Genomic DNA, 10,748 nt, shown 5'->3' with positions numbered 1-10,748 from the left:
TAAATTACCTAATCGCTCGCTTTACTCGCTCGAAATTATGCCACACAACAAAAAATTTCCACACCTCTCGACCCATTTAAATGATGATTTTCAGTGCCAGATTTTGCATTGCAAAAGTAAAAACACACTTTAAGACAGTTATTCGGCCCATGTGAACAATCTTCCCCTGAATAGACTAAGGGAGCAATCTCCCCCAAGCAAACTCAAGCAGTAATGCTTGGATGTTCTATGCTCAAATCAGGCGCGGCTGCACTTAGAAAAACACATATGACAAACGCCAAGACGTATTTCTATAAAGATAAGAAAAAATAGATAAAAAAGCAAGAAAAATTTTAATGTTTTGAAAAAATACCGTTCAATACATGACTTCGATATGCATTTAATAGATGGCTTCGATGTGGTCACCAGAGCCAGTTAAGTATTTAACCGAAATTTTTTTCAAACTAGGTTTGCTTCTTCTGAATCCATTTTGACTTTGGTTTCGCTGGCAACTTGTGGGTTTGAATTAGCGTTTGATTCCGGAATTACATTGTCTTCTTTCGGGGCTTCACATTTTACCCCAGTGTCCAAATTTTCTTTTTCCGTTGAAATAATGGTTGACTCTGTAGTTGAAGACTCCCTTTGTTGTTTAAGCGCACTTTCACTTGCAATTTCACTCGAACAGACTATGTCAACGTTAGTTTCACTCGTTTCGGTCATTTTAGCATTATTGCTTTTTTCAGAACACGTCTCATTTAAAACAGTTGTTTCCGTTTTTGTTTCAGTTTCATCTGGTTGCTTGTCAGCAGCTGGTTGATCAATCTCCATAGTTTCTTCAATGGTTTCAATTTTTTGTTCTATGGACACGCTAGTTGTCTTTTCAGAATTTTCTTTTTCTATTATTTCAGAATTCTCTACCGGTCTCAAGCTTTCACTATCCGACGGTTTGCTTACCACTGGCATCTCAACCTGATTACTATTGTTTCTGTTTTCCGATTGACCTTGATCTTTTTCAGGCAAAACGGGATTGAATTCTGTCATAATTACGTCATTATCTTGAACAGATGCCGTTGTCACAACTGCTTCTCTTGGTTCATCTCTGCTCTTAGAAGCTGCAGCACGCGCGTTGAGATCCAACTTAAACCTCTCGAAATCCAAATCTTGAACCAGAGCACCGGCTAATATCAGCTCTGCAGAATAAACTGAAACATCTTTCGATTTGTACTTAGAACAAAGTGGGATGTCCTTTTCACAAGATATAATTATCGATTTGACATTAGGATGACAGTTTGTTGATTCTGGTTCCAACCGCAACATTCGACCTCCTCCTGCCTCGACAACAGTTTGCATTGTAGTGAAGTCTGGTTCGACCGCTGGCGTTATGTACACTCTGTAGCCAGAGAGAAATTTCTTCTGCTTTGCACGATCCAGAGATCCTGAAAACAATTCAAGGTTCAATAAAAGGAGGAAAAGGCTAGGAAGCGACTTGATTTTTCATACGGATATGGCGCTTTAATTCAAAGCAAGGAGACAATTATTATTAACACAATTTGGTTAAAATAGCACATTTTGATAAAACTGGATCAATAAGTAATATTTTTATTTCGCTGGAAAATCTAAGTTAAAACCCACTTTAAATCTAAAGGTCTATCACATTTTTTGAGCCCTTTTCACTTTGGTAATTTAAGAGCGTAATTTTCCTTCCTCTTACCAAAGAATTTGATTTTCTTTAAAAACTTTTCACATGTTTGTATCAAATGAAACTCATTTTCATGAAAACCTGCCGCGGAAACAGTGGCGGAATTAGAAAAGGAGGAGGGGGGATGCTCTCACTGAGGGATCAGGGATCCGATTCTCTAACCAACCAAGGGGTCCCCTTTTATTTCATGATATTTCTTTTCGGTCGACAAACCCTTAAAAGTTTTCTAAAAGGCGCTAATACATTAACTTTGAAAGTGAATGCGCGCCAAAAAACCTGAATTTTTGATCAAAATTATCCAAAAAGCGCCAAAAAACGGCTTTTTGAATAATTTTTTTCAAAAACTTGCGTACGGGGTGAAAATTTCTGTCAAAATGAGGTCTTTATAGTATTCTGGGAGTGCGCGAAAAATCAATTTGATCGACCAAAAAAGGTCATATTTTTCAAAATTTATTGAAAAGCCGCCCCCATCTCAAGAAAATCCTATATCGGCATCTGGGCAGAACACAACAACCCGCATTGGATTAGCAAATAAAATCACCGAGCGGTAATTATGCCGACAAAACCGGGAAAAAGGTCAAAGCTAAATCAAACCTTTTTTAAAAGCCGAAAAGATAAACTTTTGACTTTTTTGTTTCAAAAACTCGATATGTCATTAGTTTGAACCAATTAGCAACAGAAATTCACAAACATCATGAAGAAATCTATCAAAGTTCCGAGGATTATTATCCGAAAGAAAATTTTGAAGAAAAAACTGTCGTCTGTTTCATTTTCTATCAGAAAAATTAGGTAGGTATAAAAACTAAAAACCCAAAATACATTAACCTGCTTTTTGTTGAAATCCAAAAGAAAAAAACAATAGGAAAAAACTAAGTGTACCAGAAACAAAGAAGGGAAAACAAACTAATTTTTTTTGAAATAAAAACATTGCCAACAGACAGTTGGAAAAGAGTCAATGAACGCAAAGAAACAAAATAAATTGACTTGTTTTTTGAAAATCTTCATCTTTCAAATTTCAAACAAAAAATATATTGCCTTAAAACTTGAAGTATTGAGGAAAAACTTGGAACTAAATTTTACTAAAAAAACAATAAAATTTTTTTTAAATTAATCTTATATTATTCCTTCATGATTTTTCGTTTTTTTCAAAACTTACCTTTTTAAGAATCATGAAAAATTCTTTCATGATTTTTAAACTTTTTTAAAAGAAAGTGTCGGAACAGCGATTTCAAAATTTCTAACATACCTTGTGAAAGATGGTTCAATATCAAAAAAATGACTGAAATAAAAAAAAACACATTAAGCCGACAGAATTAAAGACGAGCTTCAATAAAAATCATACGGAAAAGGAAAAAAATCGACCAAATACAAAGCAAGCACTAGCACTATATAGGCAAAACAAGTAAGATGCATATTTGTTATCTTAATATTTCGAATTTACTTCGAAAAATATCAATCTGTGAACAGAGTTATTTACGGAAAAATGTCTAGTACCGTTTGCAAAACCCTTGAACAAAGAAATCGAAAACAATATCAATCAAAAACAAAATTGGTTTAAAAAGTTTCAACTTTTTCCAGCTTTTGAACTTTGAAGAATAAATATAGCAGGTTAAAACTCTTTGAAATTATAGAACAATTTATGACAGGAACTTTTGTGATCAAATTAACCCACTTTAAGAAAGCTGGATCAATGGACAAATTTTAAATTCCACAGAAATCTAAAAATAAAAATGCAATTTCCTTCTTTTACACTTTATAATAATAATAATAATATAATAAATTGTTTCCAAACGATATCTAGTTACAAAGTTATTTATAAAAATTTATAAATACAAATTAGAATCGTTCGGGAGAACACCATTAAGCCAACAAGGCCCGTTTTCAGGTGTCTCATAAACCACGGAGGACAGAAAAAGGACAGTTCTTACCGACTAGTCTAAAGCCGAGTGTCCTTTCTAATGGCTCGTTCTCAGGAGTGTACTGGGTCTCTTTCTGCCACCAGCGACACTCGAAGCTGTCTTCAATCCACCTGGAAAGCAAACTACCAACTGGCCGATCTGATTTCAAATACCATCCTTGAAAAACTTTCAGATCAATCGGGCAATAAAAACACCAGGAATGCAAATAAATTCTCAATATCATAATTTCTAAAACCATGTCTGTGAAAACAAATGAATTAATCAACAGTGTAAAATCGAAAGACAAAAACAACTCTAGCGCAATATAAAACTGGTAAGAACATGCAATTTTAAGTCTCCCTTTTAATCTTTTATAATCTTGTGGAATACTAACTTTTAGCTAAATATCTCAAAACAGGATTTTTCGATTTCCGATTTTTTTGAAAAATAACAAAACGCCGATTTCTCCATTTTTTTTGAAAATTTCAAATTTTTTGAAAATAACCAAACGCCCTTCCCCTTCATCCCACTCAGAAAATCCTAGATCCAAGCCTGCAATGAATTAAAGGAAGCCCCATTTGAGAAGATAAATCATTCATCACAGATGACCTCAGTTGTACTTTACCTGTGTGTGACGAATGTGTCTACAGTGCACACACCAATGAGGAACTTGACAGTACGTAGTACTGCAGGGGCACATATGTGAGTGCACTCAGACATACTAGTGGCTAGTCTGCCTCCCAGTGAGAACAGCTTCGTCTTCAGTTTCTCCACTGATTCCAAATCATAACCTACGAAAAGTTAAAAGAGGGGCTAGGTCTTTTACCAGACCGACCTTTTACCAGACCGCAATACAATAACTCAATTAGTATAAGTTAAAATTAGTGGAAGATTTGAAAAGGAAGCGGCCAGAACAAACAAAAATTTGTTGAGAAACCGTGAAATCATTGTCTTTAACCAGACTAAATGGCGTCATTACATCGTCGAGTTTGGTAAAAGGTCCATGTTATAACTTTTCTGGTAAAAGGTCGGTCCCCGTTAAAAAAATATTTAAAAACATTTCCATTTTGCTTAAAGAAGCAAATAGTATCAATTTAAGCGTATGTTTCAATCTGAATATCAATTCTCATGCTACGTAGAAAATAAAAACAGTAGAAAATTGAAAAAAATAATGTTAAAACTCGAGGAAATTTTTTTAGAAACTTGCAGCTTTACTGTGGTCGGAATTTTCAATGTTTTTTGCTCAACTATCTCTTGCCCTTGTTATTTCAATGAATTGGCAACAAAGGAATATTTATTATCAACTATCGAAGCATGCGATCCTTTTTCAAAACGAATGGAATGACATTAAGGCCATTTTTGAAGAGCTATGAATAACATAATAAATCCACGCGGAGTGCTGGCTGCAATTAGACAACCGCTTATTCATACTCTTCAGTAAGTAGACTAATACCATTTAAACCAATAACAATTGTTGAAAGAAAAACGAAGATACGCAAGTATAATTCATAATTATTCTTGAGTATTTTCGTTTTTCTTCAGCAATTCTTATTGATTAAAACAGCATTATTCTACCAACTACAGAAAAATGAATCCTCGGTTGTCTTCTTACTGCTACGTAACCAGTTCACGTACCTGTAAAAACAACTTTCGGCATCTGGTCTAGTGGCCTGGAAGGCGGGAACAGTACATATTCCCTGCTTTGAGTGCCTCCCTCTCCCGAAGCAGCTGCTGAAGTCTGTCTGCTTTTCTTGATGCAGGCACTAGACGGATCATCTGATATCTGCTTCTGTTTCAACATCAGGTACTCCCAATATGAACTTTTTTTCCTGATCTCTCCAGAATTCACCTGCGAAAAAAAAACTATTTTGGGACCAAGTTAACATCCTCCCCCCTAAACACGTTTAGGGGGGAGGATGTTAACTTGCTTCTAACTTGGGAATGTTCAGGCAATCAGAATCGAGCATTTTACATGCAGCGCTTAAAAACTTTAATTTTTTAAATTTAGCGCTGGGGCGGAGGATCTTAACTTGGTCTATTTTGGGAGGAGGGGGGATGTTAACTAGATCCCTATTTTGATTTACCAATTTCAATACATATAAAAGTGACCTCACCCCCATAGCCAACATTGGCTAACTACATACGATTTGATCAATTATCTTTTTCTGCTAGACATTTTAATTGATTGGGGGATGGTAAATGCATGAGAATACGCTATATTTACCATCATTAATTTGTCAAACTCAGTTTTACTTAATAGTTTTACGAGGAGAACCTAATAGCTTTACGTGAAATTAATAGATTCAACTCAGTTTTACGTGAAGTCAGCTTTTTTTTTTACTAGAAGGTACAAATGACAAAGTTTTTAAAATAAAAAACCTAGATCTACTTTATTTAATAGCACAAATCGAAATTGCGAGAATATCTTGTTGATATATAAGAAGGGACATTTTTCAACGACTATTTTGATATGAAGGAAAGGACCAACATACGAGCTATTCAGAATTCGATTATTGACTAACCTTTATTGGCTTAAGCCACGCACCCATAAACTTATGCAGTTCCCTGTACGATAGAACGTCAATTTTGAACGGGTCATCCTTCTCATAGTTCTGATACATAGCTGCAGATGAGTTCTCTATAGCATGCTTTCCTCTGATCAAAAGATCTGACAACCACTCGACGTTATAGACTGGTATGCTCCATTCTTGCGCTTTCTTCACTTTCTCATTGTTCAAATCTTTGCAAATTAGAGCGAAACAATTTTGATTGAACCCTGGTGAATATTTCACACCAAGTGTATATAACATGAGTTTAATTTTCTCTCGTTCTTCAATCGTGAATCCGCAAATTGAGATCCACTTCCCTTGCAGAACACTTCGCGAAGGGGTAAATGAGACGGGAAAGTATATGGCTTCATCAGGAGCAAAATTTTCTTTTCTCTTCACCACTTCATTGAGCCAAAAAGGAGTTACGACTCGTTTGGACTCTTTGATTCCCTTCTTGAATGGCTTGCATGCATTGCTAGTGCAGAGAATGTGGGTTAGTTTGGAGTTGAATCCTGTACTCACAATTCCACAATAGTTGTCAATCACTTTCTTCCACATCTCCACCTCCTACACGAAACAGTATACACTTCTTAATTGAACACTAACTTCAAGTTTGTGTACTCAACGAAGTCTTTCTAATTTCTTGATCAATAAATGCACTCGAAAAAAAAATCACGTATTTAGCTCCGAACACCGAGGGTGCAAAGTGTCTTCGTTTTTTTTAAATTCAGCGTATGAGCCTTGTGAACTATTGGTAATTCAAACTGAACACCTACTATTTATTCATAATTCAATTTGCTAATGAACTCATTCACACAAAAATATCATTCACCTATATTTCCGTTTTTCTTTTATTAAGAGTAAACTAGCCTGTGGTGTTGCGAGGTGATCTACCTCAGCTATGAGGAACCGACATGCGATGAGACAACATTCGGCTGGTATGTGTTGCTCTGGATCGTGTCCGTAGAAACGGGACCCACTAGGAATCACAACTGCACTCGGAGGAGACAATGGAACACAGGCAGGGCCCCCAGGAGGGAGAGACTGTGTATTCTTTTGGAGATTTAGCAAACTTCCACCTTCAAAACATAGCCAGCAGAGAGTTGGGTAGATTTAAAAGAACATGGAAAACGAAAAACGTTGATTGAAAACGTTTGTACAGTTTTCATCTTTCGAAGAAAAAAATTAATCACGTTGAAGCTCTTTGAACTTCAAATACTGTTCAGTTTTCGTAAATAAATCCCATTTAGAGAAAACTGGATGAAAATGGTAATTTTTTTATTCCCAAGAAAATTCTGAAAACTGAAAGTCGATAGCGTAATTGGCATATTTAACAAAGATTTAAAAGAAATCATAAATCAAAACCGCGAAAAATCAAAATTGAGCGTAAACAAATTTTAAAGCTTTTTTTCTGAAACAAAAACAAACAACAAAAAATCAAAAAGAAATATATCAAGGAAAATCACTTCGTTCTTTTACACTTCAAACGATTATCGATTTTTAAGCTTTGTTTTTCGTCTGCGAAAAATAAAGCTTAAAAATCGTATTAAAATTGCTTCTAATGGACTTTTTCATTTAAGTTTCTCCATCTAAACGAATTTCAATTCTAGTAATTAACACAGATGCAGAGCGATGCTTCGAACTGCTTGCGACACCAAATAAAAACAACATGGCAAGCTAGAAGACAAAAAAAAACATGATAGCCACTAAGAGCAAAAAAATGGAAAAAAAATATCGAAACAACCACAGCTAAAACTTCACGATTTTGTCTGGATTGATGTTCTATTTATCGAAGTTTTGTCCAGAAACACAATCGACGGCCCTGAACAAAATCCAAAAAAGAATACCGAGCGGCAGTTGAGCCAATAAAATTTGGGTAAATTCACGTATAACCCAAAACAAACCTGTTGTCATGAAAAACTTTTTGAACAATAAATTGTTGCAAAAATTCGTACCGCTTGTTATCAAGCGGTAACAAAGCCAAAAAAAAACTTAACAGAAACCCTTAAGGCCGAAAAAAAAATCAAGACTTAAGACTTATAAAAAGGCAAGAAGTCTCCCTCAATCTCAATAGAACTTTATTTATATTACATATATAGAACTTTATTTGCACGTCAAATGAAACAAAATGAGGCCACTAAGCCGATACAATATAAGCCGTTATCTATTAAGCCGAAAAAAAACAACAAAAGAAAACAAAAAATTAAGACTAATAAAAAGTTATTAACTCCCCCTCGCCCTCAAAACATGCACAAAAACTGAGACACAAGATGAGGCCATTACGCCGATATAACATAGGCTGGAACCTATCCAGCCCAAAAAAGGAAAAGAACACAGCGCACACAAAAAATTTGACACCAAACAAAACATTTCTAAGATGTGGCAACGAAACCGACAAAACATAAACAGACAAATAAACAGCTGACAATTTTTCTTGAAACAAAATATTTCCCGTTTGAAAAAAAAAAACAGGTCTTGTCAGATTCGAACCCGGGACCTTTGCCATATCAACTTCGGCCAACTGCGGCGGAGACGCAAAAAATTTTGAATTCATAATGAACTGAAACTCAATGTACCATTTCTAATGTAGACCATTCTGTGAACAAAGTTATTCATGGGATCGCAATAATTCTGCCGATCGCAAGGGTAAAAAGGAAACCATTCAGAAACATTTTATATTTTTATTTTGTTTCTAAAAGCAATTAATTGTATGCAGATTCATGGATGAACTTCGCACCACTTGTGCTTCATTGACTCTGTTAGAGCTGTTGTTTACCTAGGAAAAATCTACACTCTGATTTAATATCGCTTTCTCATTGCAAGTGAAATTACCCCATTAATTTTACAAAAACCCAATTGAACGCACCTGGCACGAAAAATCCTCCAGCTTTATTTGTATTCTTTGACAACTTCTTCTTGGTCAGAAGACCAGGAGACTTTACTCCAAGACCGGCTGACTTAAATCTGCCAGATGCATCTTTCAGCTGTTTCTTACGGCCAGTGGGAGCTCCACCGAGGGATGTTTTAGTCACTAGTCCAGCTATGTGTGACCCAATATCTACGGAGTGCAAGTCTAGAGTAGGTGTTTTCCCCAAAAATGCACCGGTAAGCACTGAGTCTATGGCATGTAGATAGTTGGACTCAACGCTGTCCACAAGTCTACTGGGACTGAAAAACAGTAGCTGATTATTATCTTTGAAATGGAAAATGGTTTTTGGAGTTGATTAAGAAAATGATTTCCGCCGAGAAGTTGATTTACCTAAAATTTTTAGGCGAAAGTGCTTGGTGCGCCTTAATCGAATCGGTTACCCAATCTGGTGCGACTACTTCCATGTTCGGCATTTTAATTGCCTTCTCATATTTGCGACCATCACTTGTCCCGGTGATTAAATGAGTAACGGACTTATCCAACTTCAACGTGCACTTTCCTCCGTAATGTTCGATAAGGAAGTGTAATGTACGTCTGTCTTTCATTGAAAGTTTTGAGAGACAGATTTTCATGTCGGCAAACAATCGTTTTCTATGTAATCTGTAGGGATCCAAAGGGAACAAAGCATCATATTTGTGACACGTTTCAACCCAATCTTCATGAACTACCGTTTTGTCATACAAATCTGCCGCCTGCGTTGCTTCTGGGTTGTAAACATTGATGTTCTTGCCTGAAACGCGAAAAGTGCATCAAAGCAAACTTGAGACTTGTTCAAATTTGAGATTTTCAATTGGTTTACCGGCAATGACATGAGTCACCAGCTCGGATAAGTTTGATTCTTCAACCGCAGAACAGTCACAAAGCAGCTTCTTGATATTCGCTGTAACACCAATTGCATAGTAGCGCAATCCTTTGAACAAAAGTGATCTACTTTGCGGTAGTGGGTCAATTGGATATTCCGTTTTGACAAAAGGAAATGAAAACCCGTCCAAAGGCTTCAAGTCTGATGATTGAAGAAGATCAGATTCCCAGTTCTTAGGTTCGGCTGAAGCGGATTTAGAATTGGCTTCATCAGCACTTCCTTCTTCAGTCTTTACAGCACTCGAATCTTCTGGTGTCAATTGCTTAGACTTGGTACCAGAACAGCTATCAGCTGAGTCATCCAAAATTTCGATTCCCGATTCCATACAGTCTGCAAGTAAAAATATGTATATAAGCAGGGGCTTTCAAAAAATTAATTAGGAACACAAAGATAAGATTGCACATTTAAATGCTAGGACAAAACTAAACTGTACTTAATTATTGAGAGAAATAACAAATTGCACTTAATTGCAAATCATTGGATAAATTTCAGCCCTCGCTAACGAGTGCGACCACGCTTCACTCATTTCAAAATCTTGGTTGTTAGTTGTTAGGGTAAACTAAATCAGAATGTCCGCTATTATCATGGCAACCGAAATTACTACGCTAGTCCTTCGTCAATTCGCCAAGTGAATAAAACATTGGAATTTCATAAAGTATAATATGATTACGAGATCGACCAAATTTTAATATTTCGTGAGTCTCAGCTTTCAGTAGCCACAAGTTGAGTAAAAAAACATGATCTTATAAGTTTTAAGTCCCTCCTGAAGCTACAAAGAGACCACACTTGCACATGCAACTACAATAAGGGTTGCTTACAGCACAAGCAAATT

General features: G+C 35.9%; 1 protein-coding gene across 1 annotated transcript; it reads right to left on the bottom strand.

The window, feature by feature from the left end:
• Positions 1-285: 285 nt before the first annotated feature.
• LOC134857122 (PAX-interacting protein 1-like) lies at positions 286-10,241 on the bottom strand. The gene is made up of 9 exons (XM_063873495.1): positions 9,854-10,241; positions 9,385-9,784; positions 8,992-9,293; positions 6,996-7,204; positions 6,099-6,692; positions 5,212-5,425; positions 4,202-4,367; positions 3,607-3,707; positions 286-1,415 (listed from the first exon to the last, which is right to left on the bottom strand). Exons 1-9 carry the CDS (start codon positions 10,239-10,241, stop codon positions 439-441), a joined length of 3,351 nt encoding a protein of 1,116 aa, XP_063729565.1. The 3' UTR covers positions 286-438.
• Positions 10,242-10,748: the final 507 nt, after the last annotated feature.

The sequence above is a fragment of the Symsagittifera roscoffensis genome, chromosome 1, assembly GCF_963678635.1.
Source record: "Symsagittifera roscoffensis chromosome 1, txSymRosc1.1, whole genome shotgun sequence".
NCBI lineage: Eukaryota > Metazoa > Xenacoelomorpha > Acoela > Convolutidae > Symsagittifera > Symsagittifera roscoffensis.
The sequence above is the reverse complement of the archived record's forward strand: the minus strand, read 5'-3'. Positions and strand labels throughout refer to the sequence as shown.

Bases quoted from the DNA above. Each gene is read 5' to 3' on its own strand.
- LOC134857122 (XM_063873495.1), bottom strand. From the start codon at position 10,241: ATGGAATCGGGAATCGAAATTTTGGATGACTCAGCTGATAGCTGTTCT. The intron at 9,294-9,384 runs GTAAATCAACTT...ACTGTTTTTCAG, and splicing joins CTTTCGCCTAAAAATTTTAG to TCCCAGTAGACTTGTGGACA. The intron at 7,205-8,991 runs GTGCGTTCAATT...TATGTTTTGAAG, and splicing joins TGGAGGATTTTTCGTGCCAG to GTGGAAGTTTGCTAAATCTC.